General features: G+C 50.4%; 1 protein-coding gene across 3 annotated transcripts; it reads right to left on the bottom strand.

The window, feature by feature from the left end:
- Nucleotides 1-1,077: 1,077 nt before the first annotated feature.
- Nucleotides 1,078-15,695, bottom strand: SPRY4 (sprouty RTK signaling antagonist 4). 3 transcript variants are annotated; one of them, XM_082454286.1, is made up of 3 exons: nucleotides 15,078-15,695; nucleotides 11,968-12,032; nucleotides 1,078-5,635 (listed from the first exon to the last, which is right to left on the bottom strand). In XM_082454286.1, exon 3 carries the CDS (start codon nucleotides 5,586-5,588, stop codon nucleotides 4,689-4,691), a length of 900 nt encoding a protein of 299 aa, XP_082310412.1. In that variant the 5' UTR covers nucleotides 5,589-5,635; nucleotides 11,968-12,032; nucleotides 15,078-15,695; the 3' UTR covers nucleotides 1,078-4,688. The 3 variants fall into 3 exon arrangements, with proteins under 3 accessions (XP_082310412.1, XP_082310411.1, XP_082310413.1); XM_082454285.1 differs by lacking the exon at nucleotides 11,968-12,032; XM_082454287.1 differs by lacking the exons at nucleotides 11,968-12,032; nucleotides 15,078-15,695 and adding an exon at nucleotides 5,849-10,026.
- Between the last annotated feature and the right edge of the window lie 7,930 nt (nucleotides 15,696-23,625).

The raw sequence follows: 23,625 nt of genomic DNA, 5'->3' as shown, positions 1-23,625 counted from the left end.
TGTCCCCACCTATCAGGACACCCAAGACTTAAAGCCTGGTGCAGTATCTGGGACCGAGCCAAGGAAAAAAAAAAACACCTCCAAGTGTCAGTTACTTGTCAGTGAAGGAAGACGCCATCATGCAGGAGTGGGACAGGCCACAAGGTCGGGCGGAGAAGGAGCAGACAAGACCACAATGAGGAAGGACATCTTTTGTGCCTTCTTGGACAGTGACCAGGGAATCTTTGGAATGCAATGGGTTTGGAGGTCTCAAAGAGGACCCCAAGGCTTTCACAACGACTTGGAAGACCCCAGAGAAAACCAGAGCTGGACCCAGGACTCCTGATCTCACCTCTCCCTCCAGCCCCTTCTGCCCACCATTGTTGGCTGTCGGACCCCACTTACTGGTAACAGAAAAATGTCTTTATTTCTCAATTCCTCTTTCAGCAAACAAGAGGTATGTGTTCACATAAAAGTCAAACGTTCCTTGTGATCGGCATATGAATCGAAAGTAAGATCATCTGAGAAGTGGCTGCGTGGTGGGGAGATGAAGGGATAGGTAGATGGAAGGTGCACTGGAAAGGCAGAGGCAAGTCATCTAATAGATGCAAGTCTTTAGAGGTCAAAGGGGACGGGTTTTGTGCAATATGCACCAATCTAGTGAAAATAAGGAAACTGCCAAGGGCTTGTGTGTTTGCCTTCTGTAAGCCTGTATGTGTATGTACATGAAAATCTGCTTGGGGGCACCAAGGCTAAAAGGAGAGTTGCAGAATTTGTCAACTAGGTAGGTCAGATGAACCTCTCCCACTGCCCAGTTTTGCTGTCCATCTGTTACCAATGCACCCTCGTGTAGGGGAGGGCTTGCCAGAGGATTTAGCACCTGGCAGGATTCAGCTTCGTAAGAAAGTGAAGCTTTCCTCCACCGACTCTCAGGTCATCCTAGAGGCAGGACAAGGGCCAGGCGCCCTCTCCCCCTGCCTTTGTCTGCCAGAGCTTGGCTACTCATTTCCATTTGTTCTTTGACAAACGTGGCACCTTGCTAGGTGACGATGTTGGGAGTGTGAACACACAGACACACAGAGAAACGGCAGTCCTGTGTATATTTAACAATATATATTTATATATATTTTCTAGATCAGTACATTCAGTTTTTAACTTGCTTTTTCTTCACAAACAGAAGAACTCTTACAATAGTAGACTTTCTAAAATAAATACTATTAAAATAGAGCTTCAAAATAAATATTCTATACAAAGGAAACCTTCTGTGGTAACTTTTGATGTGGGGTGAGAAGGGGTTACAGTGAAGAGGGAAAATGTGCCAGGGTGGGACCCTTGAACAGCTTTTCTGTTTGTAACATGAAACCAAACCGTGGGGCAGTGAGAAGAGAAAGCAAGGTAAGACACCACAGAGTTACCCGCAGCAAAAAATGGCAGCGTAAGATTTGTCATCACCTGTCACAGTAAGCAGAGGGCATGAAAATGCTTACCAAAGGCATGAAGCAGAAGGCCAGTGAAGTTTGCGGGATGCCCTGGTGACTTGCACAGTGCCAAGTTGTGCTGCCTACACCCCACCGGACATCTCCTGGGGCAGCACAGAGACCATGAAGGTGACGGGAACTGGATGCTGGTCCCAGCCCACACTTTCCACACTTGGGCTCATCATAATCTAACTGGGCCCCTCGCTCGATGCCCAACAGGGATGCACGCAGACGGAACGCGGAAAGAACCAGGCGCATCACGTGATAGTCTTCCATCTCTGTCAGCTGTGAAGAGCCCACATCAATAGCGGGCACTGGTATTGACTCCTCCCAGCCAGTGACCTTGAGGAGCCTTGGTTGTACCCCGTCATCTACCTGCGAGGGCTGGGCTCTCCTAGACCCAGTTCCCAGGGTGCCGGCTGGAGTGTTGGGCCTTCACAAACCCACCCTTGAGGGGAAGCAGCCTTGGCCCCTTAGGACAAGCATCCTGGACCCAGGTTTGTGGATCCCACCCCCGGTTCCAGGCAGAACCACCAGCCACCCCAGGTTGAACGGAAGTGGGAAGCAGCTGGCACTTTTCAAAAAAAGGTCAACACGAGGCATAATCCAGCCAAGCAATCCATTGGTGACAGGACACGCAACCAGCCAGAAGCAGCCACAGAAATGTGTCGTGTTTCTGAGAGCTAGGTCCCTCAGTGGTCCTTGACTGGCCCCCGGGGGCCATGGGCAAGCCAGTTTTCTTTTTGCCAAGGAAAACATGCTGAGGGATAGCTATGCAACAAAGCTGGGTGAACCGAAGTTGAGCACACAGGACACAGAGAGTTCTGCAGACATCCATCTAGCAGGCTAGATGCAAACCAAAAAGAACAAGCCAAGACAGGGGGAAGGGAAAAAAGAAAGCCAAAACCCAGAAAAATCCATGCTTATAGCTATATACACAAAAAGTCAGGGTTCAGGAGGCTGTTTGCCAGGTAACAGGGTCTATGTAGATAGAGACTGTGGGGTAGGGGTATATGTATGTATGTATGTGTGTGTGTGTGTATGCACAGCTTATGTAAATCAATTCTCCACAGAATGGGCGTGTAGAACTCCAAAGATCACCAAAGTGCAACTTGCCACTGGGTCAAGTTTCCCATGGAGACATTTGAGGGAGGGGCTTTGGGAAAAGTTCTGAGGTCTCACCAAGAGAGGACGTGTGCCCTCTCTTTTTTGGGGTAACCTCTGCACACCAGTTCTGAGGAAAACATCTCCAGTCCCTTCAGTACACATCTGATACATTCAATTAGGATAAGTGGTTGGCTGAATGTGTTTTTTCTACCATTCCCTCTGATTTGTGCAAGAATATCCATACATCCATCACGACTGTGGCAAAGGTAGCTACAGGAATCAGCCTTAGAAAACGCAGATGCAGTATTTCATATTTGCCTTTTACAAGCCAGCATATGTTATATAAATAAAGCCTAAAATAATAAGACCCTCCCCTCCTTTCCACCAGTCAATAAATACCTACGGTTACAATTAACTTATTCTAAATCATAAGATGTTACTACTAGTCTTCAAGAAGGAAAAAAAAAAAAAGTCCTTGAGAAGCACTGGGTGCATGACCATCAATCACAGCTACCTGCCTCCTTCCTGGAGGCTGTTCTGTTCCTACAGAACAAACTGGAAATGCTACAAACGCTGTGCCTAGAGCACTTCCAATATCAGCTGGGGTAGCTTTTCTGACCCAGACTACTTTCTCTCATGGGGGGAAAGAGAGGGAGGCACAAAATACCACACTAAGCAAAAACCCCGCACAATAGCTAGGGAGGAAGGACCGGACACACTACAGCTTTTGAATGCAACAAGTACCTACCCACCGGACGAGCTGCACTTTCTGAGTCCTTTAGCACCTTGAGAGAAAGAGTTGCTACGTCTTTGGGGGCTGTTGGGAGGGGCTCATGTAGCCACGCACAGAAGCAGGGCTCAATCCCAAGAAGCCCCCGGAGAATCTTTCCCCCACCCGCATTCTTCTGACTCCCCCGCCAGGGCTTCCTAACACTAAAATAGACTTTTTTTTCATCATCTGTCTATTTACATTAAAGATACAGACACTGTACACAAAAGGCTATGACAGCAAGCAGCAGAATCAGGAGAGAAGAAACCCACACCCAGCTCGCCTCAACTCTCACTCTGCCAATGGGAGGTGCTGCTTCTCTTCTTTGCTGTTAAAATCCTCTTCTTGGTGGGGAGGGGGATTGTGTTCCTTGAGGTTGCTCGCCCCCCAGATTTTGAAATCAGCCCTTCCTGGGGGTGGCCCAAAAGGAAGCAAGTGTTTTATTATTTCTTAAAACACCGTTAGCATCTGGTTTAATGATTCTATAAAAACATGATGACTGGATCCAGAGACCACAGCCTCAGACTCATTGGCAAAATGCTATTTGGTCTCGAATTTGCCGCCCTGGCCTTCTCTACCCATAAAGTTTCTGGAAAAGATCTGGGTAGAGAGAACTTGGGACACGTAGCGGGCGGGTGAGTCTGTGACCCAGTAAGAGCCGAAGGACGGTGTTATGAGTGGAACACCCCCAAGAGTTAGTGAGGAAGCTGGAAGGGAGAAAAGGTACTGTGCAGTGGTTCCTAAATCCATCCGTGGCTCCGGGCAGAGCGAGGAACGAGGGGGGCTCCCAAGTATATACAACAGGGATCGCCAGGGTCTACACCTTCCCCAAGATGTCGGGGGCAAACCGGGGTAGAGGCTGGGAGAAGAAGGTATAGACGGCAAAACTCCAAGGGTCTTCTTCCAAGGTCCCCTGGCCACTCAGTTACCGATTCCTCCCAGGCAGCCAGAGGGAATGCAAAAGAGCGGGGAGAGAGGGAGGGAGGAGGAGGGCTGGGAAGGCATTCAAGCAGTTGCAACTTCCGGATATGTGTCCACATCTGTGTTCCATCTTCTGAAAAAGAAAAATCGCCCCCAAACCACACCACGCCCCTGCCACTATCTGTTTCACACAAAGTTCCAGGACCCTGAAAAAAAAAAAAAAACAAACCCAAAGTGCTTCTTCATCCTTTTGGGGAAGAGAAGGATGGGTGATTGTGGTCTCTGTTTCTTCAGAAGCTGGGGGTAGGGAGTGGGCAGACTGGCAGGGTCAGCCTGAGGATGCTAAAACCTCTGGCCTCGCTGTGGTGGTCCTTCTCAGGTGTGAGCAGGGAACCAAGTTCCCAGGGGGAAGCGCCGGGACTCGACCCCAGGTGTCAGAAAGGCTTGTCGGGTCTGCTGGCCTTGGCGTCCCCGGCGGCTGCCTTGCAGATGACGCTGTTCGTGTGCTTGCAGCGGCATCCGGGGCGGCGCAGGTGGTCGTAGCCGCGCTGGGCCAGCTTCACGCAGCCGGTGGCAGGCAGGTAGCAGAGCAGGCAGGGCAGCACCAGGGAGAGGGCGCCCATGAAGGACCAGCGGGCGCAGCAGTTGGAGCGGGAGCAGGAGCAGGGGTGGTCGGCGCAGGAGCCCTCATCGTCCTCGTTGGTGCAGTGGTAGAAGACGCCCTGCACCAGGCACATGCAGGTGCCATAGTTGACCAGCGTCTGGGCGGAGCACAGGCACTCCTGGTTGCAGACCCAGCAGGAGGGCAACGTCCGGGGGGACGCGCACTCCTTGCACTTACACTTCCCGCAGGCCTCGCACAGCAAGAAGTGCTTGTCCAGCTCTGGGGGGACGGCCGGGCCCTTGAGGTCGAGGGGCTTGCAGTGGATGGCCTTGGGCTGGATGCGCACGGCCCTCGGGGAGGCCTGGTCGGCCACGGGCGGCGGGGCCATGTGGTCTAAGAGGCGCTGGTCAGAGGACGTGCTGCTGCTGCTGCTCACAGAGCTGGGGCGCCCGCTGAACGAGATCCAGTGGTGGGTGACGTCCTGGTCACAGCGGGCGGGGGTCAGGGCCAGCTCTGGGGCTCCGCCCCGGGTCCGCTTGGGGCCGGTGGGGGGTGCCAGGCCAGGATTGTCGATGTAGTCGTTCTCCACGTGGCTGGTCTTCATCTGGTCGATGGGAAGAATGGTGAGGGGGTGCTGGAGCCGGCCGTGGGCCATACGGCTGTCCAGAAGGGGCTGGACCATGACTGAGCTGGGAGTCAAGGGGACGCTCTGTGGGATCGGGGGCTCCATGGGGCCAGAGGTCCTGGGCTGTGCAGAGAAACAGGCTTCTAGGGGCCCTGGAGTCGGGGGCGGAAGAGAGAATGGATTCCAGGCATCAGTATGTGGCCTGTTAACACACCCACCCCACCCCCCGTCAGGTCCTTGGGAGCCCAAATGAGATGGGAACTGGAATTCCTTTGGTGGACTCTCCAGCATTATGGCTTAGATTATTAATAATGACAGCAACAACAACAATAGTAAGTGGTAGAAATAACTTATTTAGTACTTACTATGTGCCAGGGACTCTTCTAAGCACCATATTTATTACGTCATTGACTCTTCACAATAAACCTAAAATGTAACTACTATTATTATCCCTTTTCTAGTTACAGGAAACTAATGTTCAAAGTAACTTGTCCACAGTCACACAAAACCATCAGTAGGAGAACTAGAGCTCAAACCTGTGCCGTCCAAGTTCATTCTTATAACCCCCATGAAACATGCTCCTGATTTAAGACAGATACAGCTTAGCAGTTATAAATACAGGCTCTGGAATCAGATCCCAGTTCAAATTCTCACCTCTGCCTAGCAGTGTTACTGTGAATGAGGTTCTTTAACCTCTACGCCTTAGTAGTTTCATCTGTAAAATGGGTTCTTGTGAGGACTGAATGAGAAAATGCATATCTAGGACCTAGCATTTTGCCTGACACACAGCACATACTCTAATTTATCACCATCCCAGAGAGCAACAGTTTAGATTTCCTGAGCACTAATAAGCACGACTAATAAGTACCAAGCGTTGTGCTGAGTGCTAAGGATGTGGTGACCATGACAGACAGTCCCTGTATGCTCCCATGTAGTTTCTCAGCTGGATAAACAAAAGCCGTTATTTCAGATAATCACAAGAGAAGGAAGAGCTGTATCTGAGGCCTGCACATCCAGGATATTAACTTATTACCACTACTTCTAAGAGCAGCAACATCTAGTGGCGAATAACCCCTGGGTAGGTGCACCTCTGACAACTTGGATGGGAAATCCTCCCAAGGGGCACTCACATCACCCATTGCCAAGTGCTGAGCTGAACATTCAGCCTAAATGCTATTTACTAGAATAGCTAAGCCAACCCTGGATCAGTTTCTAATTTCACCGAGAGAGTGCAATTTTAAGTTGGAATCCGGCCAGAGATTCAACTGCAGTGCCTGACACGGAACCCCAGGAAGTCACTTAAATCAAAGAGCGGAAACGGCTTGGTTCAAATTTAGAAAGTGCACATTGTTTTCTATTAGAAGTGCCATTTCCTCGCCTGCTGACCTTTACATTCAGAATTCGGCTGGAGATCAATTTAAAGAAATAGCAACAGAGGCCAAGACCTCTGCCCAAGGGGCACAATTTGGAATCCCAGAGAAAGATTAGACTCTGGGAAGATTCCACTGGGCTTGGGAGTGGGGGACAGAACAGATAGCCAGGGTTCGGATAAAAGGGGAAGATAACCACCTTTGGGGGGGGCGAAAATAAAGAAAAAAAAGACCATTGGGTTAACGTGCTATGGGATGGGGTTTCGGTAAATGCTTTTTCAAGACGCTAATGATGGTCTAATTTGGAGAGCTGACCCTGTACCTCCGTTATTAGGTTCACCTTGCCTCAAAGGTGATGCCTAAGAAGGGGATGTGGATAGGTTTCCACTTCCAGTTCTAACCCTGTATCCCTCCAGACTTGGGACACAGCTGGTCATCCCAGTATGCCAATCATAGGAGAATGACACCTGCCCCGAGTGACACATCCATACTTATCAATGTCTATAGTAAAGAATGAAGAGAGAAAAAAAAGGCATTCAGGGCAACTCTGTATTATACTTCCCCTGCTTGGAAACAACAGTTTGATCAGAAATGGTTAAATTGGGGAAGGGCCTCCTTAGATGCTGTCCAGCCTGTCTGAAATAAAGAGCTAGGTCTAGATGCGAAGTTCATGAAGTGGATGAAAGGGAGCTTATCCACAAGGTTGTCACCTGTATACTGCAAAAACAAAGCATTAAGTCTTTTCTGCAAGGTTCATTGCTCAGTCAACTGATATTTCCCCTTCGCAAAGGCATGAACTATGGGCTCATGAACAAGGGCTTTGCTCCCACAGTCCTATCTACTTAAGTGAGATGTCTGTGCATAGTTTCTCCCATCTCAGAGCATGTCTGCCTAGAGGTAGCCTGCCTCCTGCCTCTGTGTTCCCTCCACATGTCAGGAGAGCATTGTCTTCAAAGAGGAGACTTGCCCCATGGCAGAGTTAGACTTAAGTGTCTGGCAGGTCTGCCACCAAGAAATAGTCATCTGCCAAAGCAGCCCTCCTTTGGGGATCCTGGGGTCAGGGCTGGATGGGGGATGTTAGTTAAGCATTCAGAGAGAGGAGTTTTTCCAAGGATCAAGATGGCCATGGGGCAGAACTTCAGGGGAATGCTACCTCAGCCCACTTTATTCTTTGCAGGCACTCCAAAGCCTTGCTTCTAGAATAAGTGGGTTTGGGGTCAAGAGAAGAAGGTTAGGAGCCCCGGGTCCCAGACTTTGCCTGGAGGAAAAGGTGTGACTAGGCAGAAGAATGGAAAATGCTGACAGAGGCACAGGAGACGACTCTGGCGCCAGTCAAGAGGTGCCTCAGCCAGAACCCCCATCCAGGACAAAGACAACGCGATTCCCTTATTCCAGAAGCTCAGGTCACAAATACTCGGGGTCCTGCCAACAAAATGTCAGTGGTAGTTTGAAGGTTGTATTGCCCCATGTAGTTGGGCTTTTTGCCTCTTAGGACTAGGATTGGGACTGGCCATGCTGTGGGTACTCGCTCCCCTAAACAGTTTATCCACTCTCCTTCCCCTGATTCTATTCCTGGGGTTCTATAAGAACGGGCACACTTTCTATGGAGGAAGCAAAAGGCATGGGCAATGCTTGGGGATTTTAATAGGCCCTGGAATCACAAGGCAGATTCATGGGAAAAGTCCCCCCAGGAAGCCAGGGTGGGAGCAGCGCCTGCAGGCGATGGGGATATTGGCATTAGCAGGCTCCCATCACCCTCCAGAGACAGCTGTCAACATCTGGGCCTGCACTCAGGGCCAGACATGGGGGTGGGGGTTCAGTCCACGATGACTCAGCTCTCTTGGGACATGCTGCATCCAAGATGGCTCCAGCAGGCATGTTCTAAAATGCATTTTCCCTATCATAACCCTGATGGAAGATGCCTTCCGGCCACCAGGGGCTCAGAGTTGTACCATTCCAACCTTCTCAGGCTTCATGGCCTCACCTCCCAATTAGCCAGGACCCTCCGCAGGAGGGTGGAATTCATTTGGCTGACAAGAAAAACAACCTCCCGACAGCCTGTTTGATAACCCCTCAACACAGCTAAACGGTGTTTCAAAACCCCCGCAAGTCCTCGGCTTAGAAGATTGATCTCTACTCACTGGGACACACCCACCCTCCAGTCTGCGCAACGCTGCCGAACTTAAGTGCAGTTTAATATGTACTCTGCTTCCCCTGCAAGGAAGGAAGAGATTTATAATACAAATAGGAGAGAGGAGGCTTTGCCTCATTTAGGCTGTTTGGGAGACTGATGGCCAATTTGGAAGGCTGTGGACAGAGAAACAAAGCCAGCAGTCCACTTAGCCAGAGAAGCACCTCTATCGAATTTTAGGTGGCAGCCTTATTGATTAGCATGAGGAAAGGAAACTTTTACCTCCACTCCAACCTTCTAAAAATAATAATTAGGGGAGCAGCAAGCATTTATGAAACATTTCTTGGTGTCAAGCTCTGTGCTAAATCCTCAATGATTTTCTCCTTCAATCCTCACCATCTCCTTGGAGGATAATACCCATTTTGCAGAGGAAGAAATGGAAGAACAAAGGGTCATAGAGCAGGCAAGTGGTCACGGTAGGATTCGAACCCAGGTAGCAGAGGCTCCAGAGGCTGCAACTTCAGCCCTGCGACCCTGACTTGCAATAACTTCTGGGTATTCATGGAAGGGCACGGAAGCACCCTTCTTATAGCCATGAACTCCGCCAGTCTCCCAGGTCTGCCACCAGCCCTCAGGGAACCTCATCGGGCCATCTTCGGGTTCTTAACCCAACCAGCCTGGAAATGAAGCCAGACAGGGCTGACATCAGACTGGCCCTCAGTTAGGGGAATTTTTAGTGTGGAAAGAAGAGGCTGGGGGTTTGAAATCTGTCATTAAAGGAAGGGTCAGAGCGCAAGACATACTTCCATTTTCTTTGGCATCCCTTTTGTCACCTCACACACCCCCATTTTTCTAGGTGTTTTCATTTTTAGTTTTCTTAAGGTTGAATGGGTCTCATTTGTAAGATCTCACCACAAAGCAGTCCCTAAAAGGAAAGCCTAGAGTGGGCGGGAATCCCGTCTCCTCCCACCTATAAAGCTGAACTTAAGGGTCCCTAGGGCACGTTCATGGATGTGGCTTCCTGGTCCAGGTCTGTGGGGAAGGGAAGGCGGAGCTAGGGTAAACACTTCCTGGTCCAGGTCTGTGGGGAAGGGAAGGCGGAGCTAGGGTAAAAGGAAGGCAGAAGAAGAGAGTCCTAGAATACTGAATCAGCAGGATATCAAAAAGCCCAGAGCACACTGCCCTGTATTTGCGGCTTCGTCTGTGAGCCTGACATTGCATGTGTACCTGTGGGGAGAGGCTGAGCATCAAGGCAGCAGACAGCTCAATGCAGGCTGGCTGGAAAGAATCAAGAGGCATGTTAAATGTCTGTTCCACCCATCCACCCCTTCCCCTGGACTTATCCCAATGTCTGTGAGCCTGACATTGCATGTGTACCTGTGGGGAGGGGCTGAGCATCAAGGCGGCAGACAGCTCAATGCAGGCTGGCTGGAAAGAATCAAGAGGCATGTTAAATGTCTGTTCCACCCATCCATCCCCTCCCCTGGACTTATCCCAGGGAGAGGAGTTGGGAAATATTAGGAAAACCTGACAGTTGTACTTTGAAAACTACAGGTCAGCTAATGCCAAACTGGCAAGGGGCTCTGAATGAAAGGGCAGTTTCTGCACTGCCCCATTCAGTCCCAGCAGGTGCTTTCAGGGAAGGCTGTTTAAGCCTTTAACAGCTCAGAGAAAAAGGTCTCTAGGCTTCATGAGAGCCCGCCCACCACTATCTACCACTCTCGCTTGGGTTCTTTGGGACAACACTCCAGTTTAGTTCATTAAGCTCCAACTAAATAATGACTTATTGCTTCGAAAAGACTTTTAAAGGGGGGGAAGGGGGATGAGGGAAGCCAGGGACTTGCCTTCCCTACACCCCACTGAGGGAGACAATCTGCTGCAAATAAAGCATTTAGGCAGCTGGATTTGCCTGAGAAACCTTGCTCCTCCCTGCCACCCACCACTAGCACTAAGGAGCTGACCTCTGGTCATAACCTGTCAGAGATCACAAAAAAAACAGCTGCTTTTCCTCACTTTGTCCCATCCCCAGTTATCAGTTCCCAACCCTTTTCTCTTCTTTTTCCACAACCAGCTGAGCTCCAAAGCCCCAGTGCTAGGGTGAGTGGGAGAGGTCTTGCTGTACTTAGGCTCTGGGCTATTCTAACCGGCTACAAACTTTGGCTTCGATGTATTCCCCTCACAATTGTTGTCTGCTCAGATCCCCTTAAACAGGGATTAGAAGTCAAGAGTGAGAAAAGAATGGGGCTAGAAGAAGTCTGTTAACTACTGGTACAGTTGGGGAACCACTGGCCCACATCAAAGTTTGGGGGTGGGGGACCAGAAATCTAAACCCCAGGGGAGGACCCCCCTCTCACTGACACCAAGATCATTTTATTTGTCTCACCACCCTCCACTAAGAACTGGACTTACAATAATAGACGTTAGCTTACTCCTGGGATGGGGCAGGAAATGACTCCCCCTTCCCCCCAACCAGAAAGAGACAAGGGAAACCACTTTTCTGCAAATGGCCACCTGCCCCAGAAGGGCCCCTTCCCTCCTCCGCGACATCCAGCACATCTGTGCTCCCTCCCCGGTGCCCTTGCTTCCTCCACCGACTGTCCTTGGAAAGAACAATCGTGATCACAGCTGAACGGTGGAGCCTCTTAAACCCAGCCACATGTCCCGGATACATCCCCAGCCTTGTCAGCTGTCCGGATCTGCAGGGTGGCCCCAGGCCCCCTCGAGAGCTAAGCATCCTCCGCCTCTTACATCACACAGCACCCCACATCTCCTGTGGAGGAAGGGGCTCCCTTACAACCAAGCCCTCCTTACTAGGCACCCAGTAGTAACAAGGGGCACAGCCCCAGCCCTGCACACTTGCTAGCTGCTCAGCTGGCCCTGGCCCCTCGGGAGGAGTTTCTTCTCCCCACTCTGCAGATGGGGAGACTGAGGCCCAAGCTTAGCACATTTCCTAGCCCCTCATCTGCTTTGACCCAGCCCCTACCTTGGTCTGGAAGAGGTAATACAGTCTTCGGTTATGTTGCCCTTCATCACCTTCTTCCTTTGGCTCTTTTGAGAGAGTAAAAATATATTCCAATGAGTCATTGCTTTCCCTTCTGTCAGGTAGATCCAAGTTGACCATGAGATGGAACCTTCTCCACTCTTGCCATGTCGACATCCTAAATCCAAAATTTTTCATTCTATCCCTAGATCCAGAGGTTTTCCTCACAAGGGAACTTCCACCTCAGTAGGGCCCAGGGGCAGACAACTCTGGATGCAGAACCAAATTGAATGCCGTAACTTTCTAAGAACACTGACCTTCTTCTCTGAAGAGAAGGGGCTCCTTTCTAAGCCTCCTGGTACCATCACCTGGGCCCTACCCAAGAGGATGGCCTGGGGAAAGAAAAATGCTCGTGGGGGCCCAAAAGTGGGGGCTGGAAGATGTCACATGAAGGGACTAATAGCATCAGAAATTGGAAGAGAATCCCACACAAAGTATTTATACTTTGATGATCCCAAAGTATTAAACCCCAGAGCAACACACCTCAAGGGCCATTTCTGGAGGTGTTAATGGGTGTTTTTTCCTCCCTTAGTTTTAAAATCACTGACTTTCAAATTCTGCACTGAAAAGCTGCCTTCATTTGTTTTTCAAGTCAGCTAAACCTCTGGCAGAGGCAATGTCAGGTTTACCAGAGTTGGGGGGTGGAGAGTTCCAAAGAGCCTGTCTCTCCACCTATTCTGGAAGCATGAAAACAAAAATGACATCTGCGAGCTCCAAATGCCCCCAGCCTCTGCCCTGCTTTAACCAGGAATCATACTATTCCATGGGATCAGTCTCTTCCCACCTCGCCCTACCAAAGCTTTAAGGAGATGCTGCCATTTCAGAGGGTAATTTGGTAAAGGTCATGCGAATGAGCAGGAAAGCACTTACTCTTGAGTTCAGAATCTAAAAAGGAAGATAACCAAGAGACGTCTTTAAAGTCTTCCTCATCAAGCTGACCAACATTTGTCCATCAAGGAGATTTTAGAAATCTGCCACCAAAATGCCCCCTACCCAGTACTGGCCACGCAGCTCAGTTGGTCAAGATGTGCACTGCTCATATTAGAATTCGTCTGGAGCCTTCTGGCAAGTGAGGACCCTCCCAAGGGCTAGGAAAGAGAGAAAATTTGATTTCACACTGGACACATCAACTTCTTTCCCACCCTTCTGCTGAAAGAGAAGGAGACAGAGAAAGAGAGAGAGGGCTGGGGGGGTGGGGAGAGAGAGAGGTAGGTGTGGGGGGCATTGTCAATGGCTGCCCTCCCTTTCCTAGTCCTCCTCACACCCACACACTAAGGGAAAAACCGAAACTTTCAGATGTTTATGCTCCATTCGTACGAAGATCCGGGGGAACTCTAAACATTGTGAAATCACCAGTGCAATATTGGGTAGGGCCTCAGGCCAGACCGAGCTTATTAAGAGATTGATAAACCCACATTTCCTAAATGCTCTGGGCCTTCACCTGCCAGCTTTGTATCCCCCAAGAGGTTCAGAGAGACTGGAGAGCCTTGATCAGCTAACCAGACAGACATGCACTTGCTCTCACCCCTCCCCCCAAACTGGAGAGAATCATGCCACTGGTTTGGAAGCAGGAAAGAGGAGGTTCATACTGGGTCTGGGCACCCCACCGAACCCACAACCTTCCTTTCATCGCGAATCATGCTGGGGGGTGGGGGGGGAAGTGGTCTCTGAGCCTTGATGGGCCAGAAGGCAGCCTTCTGCCCTCATCCAGGCCTGGCAATATGGATACCCATCCAGCAGCTGGTGCATGAGGCAGCCAGCAGCTCTTCCCTCTGCCCACCATCCAGCCCCTCCAGCCCAGTTCGCTTCTCCCGTCCATCGCTCAGCCCATCAAGCCATGCAACCATTTTCCGCCTCTCCTGCCTCCTCTGCCTACAACCCCCAGCCCCCAATCAAAGAAAATTGAGAAACCGTCTTCTTGCACAAGAGCAGCTACTGTCTAAATGCTTTTTGATCATCTGTATGGAGGAGAAACTGGGCAAAGCCCTGGTCCCGGTGATGGAGCCAAGCTCCAGCTGTCCTGGCTGGCCAAATTTGCCCTCACCCCCCTTCATTGCCCCCATAGGCTTGGCGATTCAGAATTTTCAGAACGTACCGTCTCTATCCTTCTCTCTTCTCGGTGATGTCAAGCCTGGTACCACCAAGAAGGAAGGAGAGAAAGCGGGAGCCTTATCTCTCCTACGCACGCAGCCTCTTCCTCCAGCTCCCACACGCCCGGCGTTATGGAAACGCACCTTCAGCCCCTACCACAGCCCCAGCGCGGCCCGGGGGCCCCGGGACCTGGCACAGCTCGGTGCCCGGGGATAGGGAGGCACGAGGAGGCCGAGGAGCCTCGGGCCCTGCAGAGGCCGGGGAAAGAAAAGGCAACTGCAAGGCAGCTGCACAGCATAAAATGCGGCAGCAGAGCAAAGGTCAGACGGCGAGGAACCGCCTCGCCAAAGAGAGAGAGAGAGCAGAAATGCCCAGTCCCGGCCAGCCCTGCGCTGACCATCGAGGGTGAGGCAGAAGGGAAGAAAACCCAGTCCCTCACGGCTCCGAAGGGGAAAAAAAAACCTACGTCGAGCATAGGCCGCTGCGGCGGGCTGGGGAGATCTACGGCAGAGCTGGCACCGTGGGCAGCGAGCCCGGGGTGGGCGAGCCGCCCAGGGCGAGGGCGCCCGCCGGACCCAAGAGGTGGCTCCTGACGGAGCCTAGAGGCGCCTGTTCCAGCGCCCGAGGCCGGTGGTGGCAGGAGGAAAAAGGCTAGGCCAGAAGCAAACTCCCGGGACACGCACGAAGCTTCCGAGTCGTAGAGAGTGGGGAAGCCGTGCTTGGCAATGCCCGGGGGTCGGGAACGCCAGTGCCAAGCTGTGAACACCCCCAGCGCCTCGCCGGCCCAGCCGAGGGCGTCAGGGAGCTGCGGCGCACCGCAGCGGCTCCAGGAGGCGCAGGGAGAGGGAAGGAACACTGAGGCGCGCCTAGAAATAGCGCACCATTTGCCCCAGCCCGAGGGGGAGTCGCATCGCGACTCAGAGAGGGGCAGCTTCACATCCCGAAGCCGGTCGGGGACTTACTTTGAGGAGCCGCAGAGTCACAAGCATTGCTCCACGTCTGTGTGAATTCCCGAACCCGAGTGGGTCGGACGGACGCCGCCGTCCTCGCAGACGCCGGCCGGAGGAACCGGCACTGCTCCCTGCGCTCCTCAGCGCCAACACCGCGCTGTCAGCCCCTCTCGCTGCCTCCGCGGCGATGTTGCAACCACTGCCTGGGAAAATGGCTTTTTTATGAATGGGAGGGCAGGGAGCTCCTGTGCGCACGCGCGCAGTTCGCGATTCTATGAATGGGTGGGCACAAGAGACCCCGCGCGCGCATGCGCCGCGCTCCTTTTTTTATGAATGGGGGGCCGGAAAAGAACTTAACCCGTGATTGCTGGGGCTGACTCTCGCTCCTCCAGGGCCCGTCGTTCTTTTACAAAGAGGGGTGGAGGTTGTTGTTGCCTTTTTTTTTTTTTTTTTTTTCCTTTATGAATGGAGGGCGGCGGCGACTGCTGCAGCTGGCTCAGCTGCGCGGGCTGTACCCCCTCCCAGCCTGCGAGAGGAGGTAAAGGCCACCTTCACGCCACTGCGGGCCTGGGCTGGAACCGTCAGTGTTGCTGGGGGGCGGGGGTGCACTGCGGCCTCAGGATCCTGGGCTGAGAGCTGGGTGGGGGAGGACACACCTAGATCTAGGGATTTCTACCCGCCGCAGGCAGTCGGGAGGGCGGGGGAACGGGAAGACCCCTGCTGAGGGCCTTCTCTTTCTGTAGACTAGGGGCGTCGGGGGGCGAGGGGTCTTGAAGCTGTGTTTACCAAAAATTAAGGAAATGTCAAACGTCCATATCAAAGAAGGGCGGAGTGGGTACAGCTGAGTGAATCTGGTTCCTTTCCTGAGGCTGAGTCTCCCTTGAGTAAGCGCAGACCACCCCTCCCCCCATTTCTTGGGTGTGGACAGCGACTGGGCCGAGGCCTCTTCCGGCTTTAGTACCCACCAGGGTGATGCTGGCTACTCAGCTAGAGACCTGGCTCTCGCCTGGCAGCGCCCCCCTTCCCCCCAACTCCAGGGTAATGTCCGCAGTGCCCCGGCGTCCGCCCGCCCTCAGCTGCCCTGGCTAGTGCTTCCCTCTCCGTGCGTTTCCCAGCCCTCACGGGACGCGGGCCTGAGGACCCTGTGTCCTCCGAAGGCCACAGCCCTTTGCTGCTGTAGGCGCTTCTCCCCAGCCACCCCTATTTGCGCCCCTCCGGGGAAGCGGGAGCGGCCGAGAATTGGCCAGGTGGATGGGTGGAGCCGTCCGCATCGAGGATGCTGCCGGGGTGGCCACGGGATTAAATAACAACAGAGCTCTTGAGCCGCAGAGGAAATGGAAATGGCCGGGATCTTTTCTTTGCAGTTAATGATGGGGCGGCGGGGGTGGCGGGGGCGGCGGGGGCGGGGGGAGCGCATCAGCCCTGGGCGGTGAAAAGAAAAGCCCCCGCCATTAGGCCTGACTCCGGGAAGGCGGGGAGCCCTCGCAGCAGGCCCAGCTCCGCCCAGGAACGGAGGAGGCTGTAGCCTCCGGGGAGTCCGGAGTAGGGGGTAGCTTTGATGCGGGGATAAGAGCTGGGCCAGGGTCTGAATCCCCTGTAAGGTTTGTCTTGATGGTGTTTTCGCTTCACGGGGAGGTTGTGAGGCAGGTTTTTTCTTCCTACGCCACCAAAGATCTGCGCTTGGCTGTTGTCAAGGGAGCCGATGAAAGGCTTCCAGCCCAGGCCAGAGGTCTGGCCTTGGGCTGGATCTGGGGCTGGGGCTGGTGCTGGGGCTCTGGAGACAGGCAGCGGGAGAGACATTTTGCAAACCCAGACCAGAACCCAAGGTCACCGAGTCCAGGCTAAAATGGCTTCTCGCTACTCAAACGCACCTTTGCGGTGTGATTTCCTTACTCAGCTCCTGGGGGCAGAGCAGGCTCTCCCCCTACGAAAGCTCAGTCTTCCTTTCAGGGCCAAGACCTTACTTAATGCCAAGAGAAAAACTCTTTACTAGGACAACGGAGTATTTTACAGTTGTTCAGGTGTTCCCTTAACAGGCATCCAAGTTCAATATCATTATGCCTATTTGTCAGATGTAGAAATTGGGGCCAAGGGTCCTGCACCTGATAAATGAAAGATCTAATAAATGGTGGTGCTGATTTTCTAGATCTTTGCAACCCGGATCTTTCTACTTTGCCACCACCCCATCTTCATATCACAAGCCTAAAAACCTGTTTCTTGCAAGTCACTTAAGCATGTTAAACAAGGAAAGTTGGAGCAGTGATTTTCCAGCCAGTGGTTGCTCATGGGCCTTGCTGGAACAAGTAAAAGGATGGGAATAAGGAAATCCTCTCTAAACTATGGAAAAAAGTCAAGATGAGGTAGGGGGTGGCTGTCCTGTGTCTTTAATTAGAGGAATTAGCCAAGAGACAGTGTTCCTTCCATTCCTGGTCTGTTCTCAGCTTTCCTGAAGGAGAAGTGAGGAGACCCCAGCCCTGGTGGGATGGTGGGACCATGAAGGAGCCCCCAGTCCTGAGCTGGGAGGAGTTTCTGATGCCTGAGCAGACTGTGACTCGGTGTCTGGGAGGGTGCTGGGGACCATATTCCACTCTTCTTGGAACCTAAAGAGAGGAGAGGTTTGGGGGTAACTGTTATGAGAAATCCATCCATCCATCCATCCATTCGGTCAGTCAGTCATTCATATATTCTGCCCTGGGGCCTGCCCTGACTCTGAGGCCTTGGTGGTGAGAGACAGACAGCCCTCCCTGCCCTTGTGAAGCTCACAATTTGGGGGGAAGACAGGCTATGCAATTTGAGTCTATGATAAGTGCTAGGAGGGAGACGTAAGCAGGATTTGAGGGTATGGGGAGAGCTGGGAAGGACCTGATTTTAATTTGGGCATTAGGGGGTCTCTTTCGGACAGGGGGCTGTGGTTATGAGTTGAGACTTGGAGACTGGGAAGGTGTGACCTGAGGGAAGATGAGGAGACAGGTGGGGAGGCGTCTGCCTGAGGAAAGTCTGACGTGAAGGTGCCTGTGGGGAGGCCTCTCTGTGGCCGACACACTCTCGTTTGTGTTTTAACCCTGTCTGCAGCCCAGGGGCCAGAGGTTGGGGGAGAGGGGACAGAGTGAAAGATGGTGGGGAATGCAAAGCATTTGTGCCTTCACAGTTTAACGGTACCACCTTCATTCTTTGGATTGAGTGGCTGGTAGGCCTGTGCTGGATTTTTTTTTTTTTTTTTTCTACTTCCTGTGACTTTGTTCATTCCAAAGCTGCCCTGTCTCTTCCCCAGGTATAACTCTTCTGCTGGAGGTGGACCCTAACAGCCCTGCATTCCTGCCCGTGCTAATTATAGTCGTTTCACCCTAACCCCGGTGTAAACGTCTTCACCCCTACCAGGTCGTGTACAGGGGAGTCCAGTGGCTTCAGGTCTGGGCGTTGCCCTCTTATCAAGCTGGGAGCTGAGTGCAGTGGTAGTGAGGAGAGGCAGGAATTCTAATTCAGTGGCAGACATTTATGAAGCACTTACTGTGTGCCATTCCTGTCCTTGGCCTGTTTTCATATGTCATGTAGCTTTAAAAAGCTGTGCTCTGGGTCTTATCTTCCCTCCTTTTCAGATAAGAAGTCACAGGCTCTGTTTTAATTATTTACTAATTCCATAAAACATTATTATACACCTGCTATGCATCAGGCACAGTGCCAGGTATTGGGTTTACAGTGATAGATAAATGCTATTTTTGTCCATATAGAGCTTACAGTCAGTGGTGACACCATGGTGTCACATATAATCTTCATCAGCAAACTTATTTATTTCTGTATTCAATTGACCTTTCTCACCCTTATATCAAATAGGAAGCACTGGAACCAAGCCCCCCAATACAAGTAGATGACCTGCCCCCACCTATATGGAAACTCTGGAACTGCTACTGTTTATATAGTCAGGAGGGGAGATAGATGTTAAACAAATGATGATTTATTTGTTTCAAAGAGTGATTTAATTACAGTTAACATCAGTGGTGCATTAGAGAGTACAGGAGAGCAAAAGGAGGGGCCACAGCCTGGGGGCCCTGGAGAAGTTTCCCTGCATTTCGCATCTGCAGAATGCAGACTCAACCAGGCAAGGGGTGGCAGAAGGAACCTTGGGGAGTGCTAGTGCAAGCGAAGATAGCCAGGGCGATGTGTCAGGCCCGAGGTTAGAACTCTGTTCTGGCAGTAGCCCCTAGGCTTTCTGGCTCATTGTGTTCAGGTGTTTCAGCTTTGGAGCCTGGAGAACTTGAAAGACAGATGTACAAACACTGACCACAGGCTGCTGGGGTTCAATCTCACCTTTACAAGCTCCACAGCCTTGGACAAGTTATCCAAACTTAATGTGCCTCAGTTTCCTCCTCTGTCATATGAAAACTAATAGTAGTACTTACCAAAAATGGCTGAGTGGACCTTGAATGGAGTAATGCACATAAAGCCCTTAGAACAGCGTCTAAGTGCTGAATACACGTTTCGATGATTATTCAACATACCCAGCCATTTTGATGAATGGGAATGAATTAGAATTTTAAGAGAAGCCTATTTATCTGTGTGCGTCAAAACTTCAGAAAGAGAAAAACACTCTCAAATGCAAACAAAGTTTTCTTTATCAAGAAATAGTTCAAACAATCATACTGTGCTGTCATTGATGCTTTAACTAGTACAGTTTTTGCAGGACAAAAGTTATATTTTTAACGGTGTGGCTGGGTATCTTAAATAGTTCACCAAAGAGTTGATTTTAGATGCTTGGATTTCAGTGGTAGCAGATAGTGTGATACAAAGCTGGGAATGATGATTCTCTTGTATCAGTATTGGGAGGGGCGGTTGTTAAACACTTGGTGACTTTACATAATTCTTAATCTCTTCAGATCTCTATTGTAAAAAGGGGGATAGTCATAGTATCTGCTTCAGGGGATTATCATGAGCCCTAAAGGACAAGATATTTTTCAAGTAATCTAGCTCAGAGCCAAGTGCACAGCTAGTTTTGAGGTCCCTCTAATTGCTCTGTGTAATAGGGAAATTTTGAAGATTTTTGTTTGGTTACGATAATATAGGTCACTAGCTTCCTCTTCCCCATTCTTCCTCCAAGACCCTTGGTTTTCACTCTTTGCTGAACAGGGCCGTGGAAGGTTATGCAAAAGAAGCTTTCCTGAAGACCTCACGTAGTCCAGAGTGGTTTCCTCATAGGTGTGACTCTAAAGTCAGATTTGCATTGTTTCAGTTTTGGCTACTGAACCAAGATTTTTATGAATATATTTAAATGGCACAGTTCAAATTTGCATTAGTTCAAATAAAATGAAGCACACTGCTCATTTCAGATGTGGGAGCTAAATCCAGAGCAACCCCTGAGAGCAGTAGGAAGAGAAGAAGGAGAAAAAAAAAAAAAGATCAAGAGGAGCTCTTTTGGTCCTTGCTTGCAAATCACAGAAATTCCCTGGTAATCTTGAAAACTCTGCTGATGCAGTGATTGGTGAGCTATGACTTTGGGAATGGACATATTTAGACTTTGCCCAAAGACTGCCACTTAATTGTTGATGGATCTCAGGTGAGTTACTGATCCTTTAGACTCTCAATATTATATATTTAATGGGCATGATAATTCCACTCCATAGGGTGGTTCAATAAATACCTCATAAGTGTCTGTGTCCTTCCTACAGCAGAATGGGGACCCTGAGAGAAGCACAGGGATAAGGAAGGGATATGTGGACTCTGGAGGGGTCAGCAGTTTTCTGGAGGCTGAACTTGGCTTTCACGTTCCACGAGAGGGATGGGGGTTGCGCATTTCTTTCTGACTTGACTTGTGATTTGGGCCACCCTTTCTCCCCTGCCCTCCATTAGTGCCATTTCATTTGGTCAGTCATTCATTTGTTGATTTCGTTCAGCCAATATTTAAGCAGCTTCTAGGTACTAGGCACCATCCCAGGCCCTGAGGGTACAACAGCGAACAAGTTATAGGAATCTCCTGCTCTCGCTCGTATACCTTAGTCCAATGAGGGAAGCAAATAATAAAAAGTAAACACCCAAATCATAACATAAATTCAGATGTTGGTCAAATCCATGAAGGGGATAATAAAGGGATGTGACAGTGATTGGGGAATGATCTTTAGGGAGGTCAGGAAGAGCCTCTCTGGGAAGTCTGAAGGCTGAGGAACGGGAACCTTGCAAATGTCCAGGAAGGAGGCCACAGTGAGGGCAAAGAGCAGGGCAGGTGTGACCTGGTGTGCTCCAGGACCACTGGCACCTTGGGCCCGAGGCTGGGGAGGCTCATCTCTGCTCGAGGACATTCAGGCCTCCTCCAGCTGACTTGCACTACACCAGGGCTGGCTGGACTCCGGACTCTGGGGTACCCGACCGAGTGCACCAGCCTCAGGCCCTGGGGAAGAATTTACAACTATCCTGGGCCTGTTTACCACCTGCCAAAGAGCCCTTGGAAGGCACAGGCTCTTTCTCATAACTAGTTTTTTCAGAGCCACGTATAATACGAAGCAATTCAACTAGGCAGGATTTATTTTTTCTTAAGTAATCCTTTCATTGAAGTATAACATTTTAGTTGGACCATATGAAGTTGCTTATATGCAGCGACTTTTCATGGACAAAGTGGCATTTCATGTGATTCAACATAAATATATTGTTTTACAACATAAAAGTGTACAAATTAGAAATGTGTAACAATGAATTTTCATGAACTGAACACAACTGTACAACTAGTGTCTAGGTCAAGAAACAAAACATTACCCAATTCGGGAAGCCCCACTCATGCTCTTCCCATCCCAGACAACCACCATGCCCCACCTCCACCCACAAGGGTAGTCACTATTTTGACCTTTAGCAACATAAATGAACATAGTCTATTTTTAGAAATCTTCCTTTAAAGGGAATTATACAGTAGATACTTTTTTCTTGGTGAGATTCAGCCATGTTGTTGCATGTAGTTGTACTTTCTTTTTTGTTGCTGTATAATATTCCATTTTATGACTATACTACAATGTGCTTATTTTTTAATTTTTAAAAATGTTTTGACCGTGCCACCCAGCATGTGGGATCTTAGTTCCCCAACCAGGGATCAAATCCACGCCCCCTGCATTGGAAGTGTGGAGTCTCAACCACTGGACCACCAGGGAAGTCCCTACAATGTATGTTTATTCATTCTACTCGATGGATATTTAGATTGTTCCAAGCATTTGGTTTTAAGAATGCTGCTTCTGTGAACATTCTTGTACATGGCTTTTGGTTGAACGCATGTTAATACATCTGTGGATATAAACTGAGGACTGGGTCAGTGTTAGTATTTCCAAACAGTTATCCAAAGCGGTTGTACCAGTTCACACTCTCTGCACTGCTTTATTCAATGCCTCCTTGATGCCTAGCTCTTGGGCCAGGTTCAATGTAAAGAATGAATATGGGGGGCTTCCCTGGTGGCACAGTAGTTAAGAGTCCACCTGCCAATGCAGAGGACACGGGTTCGAGCCCTGGTCCGGGAAGATCCCACATGCCGTGGACCCGTGCGCTGCAACTACTGAGCCTGCACTCTAGAACCCACAAGCCACAACTGCTGAGGCCCGCGTGCCACAACTACTGAAGCCCACGTGCCTAGAGCCCGTGTTCTGCAACAGGAGAGGCCACCGCAATGAAAGGCCTGCGCACCGCAATGAAGAGTAGCCCCCACTCACCGCAACTAGAGAAAGCCCGCGCGCAGCATGGAAGACCCAACACAGCCAAAAATAAATTAATTAAATAAAAATTTTTTTTTAATTTAGCATTTCTTTGGGAAAAAAAAGAATGAATATTGGGGTAGTAGTGGGGAGGATACATGACAGGATTCATGGGATGAATCTCAGTCTGTGTAGTGATTAAGAGCACAAGTCCTGGGACAGCTAGGCCTGGGTACGATTGTTACTCTTCTCTATTTACCCTCTGCCTCTGTGACCTTGGGCATGTCACCCAATGTCACTAGACCTGAGGTCCTTCATCTACAAAATGGCGTAAGTACAGTAGCTCTTATTGCACAGGGTCTGTCACCCATTTTTTTTACTTGAGAAATGTTTGTGGAAAGCCTGAAGTGTACTGGGCTCTGTTCTGGGCACTGAGAATTCAAGAGTGAACAAGATAGATGGGACTTTGCTCTCATGGAATGTATGTTCTAGTTAGGGGAGACAGATAATAGTGGAGCTAACAAAAAATTAAGATAATTTCAGATAGCGATACATGCTATGGCAGCAGTAAAACAGGGTGCGGTGATGGAGCAATAGGGTGAGGGGGGTAGGGGAGTCAGGGAGGTAGTGACTGAGCTGAGACCCACGTGACCAGCAGGAGGCAGCCATGTGTGGATCTGAGGGATGAGCACTTCAGGCAGAAGGGCTAGCTGGTACAAAGGCCATGAGGTAGGAGCAAGCTTGGTGTCTGAGTTGCAGAAAGAAGGTTGATGCTGCTGGAGCTGACTGAGGGGAAAGGCCGTTTGAGATAAGACAGCAGAAATCATTCCTGTAGAGCCTTGACTGCGGAGGTAAGGAGTTTACGTTTTATTTTAATATCAAGGGGAGTCATTGGAGAGTTTTAA

This window comes from Balaenoptera physalus (assembly GCF_965194825.1).
Source record: "Balaenoptera physalus genome assembly, chromosome: 3".
Lineage (NCBI taxonomy): Eukaryota > Metazoa > Chordata > Mammalia > Artiodactyla > Balaenopteridae > Balaenoptera > Balaenoptera physalus.
The sequence above is the reverse complement of the archived record's forward strand: the minus strand, read 5'-3'. Positions and strand labels throughout refer to the sequence as shown.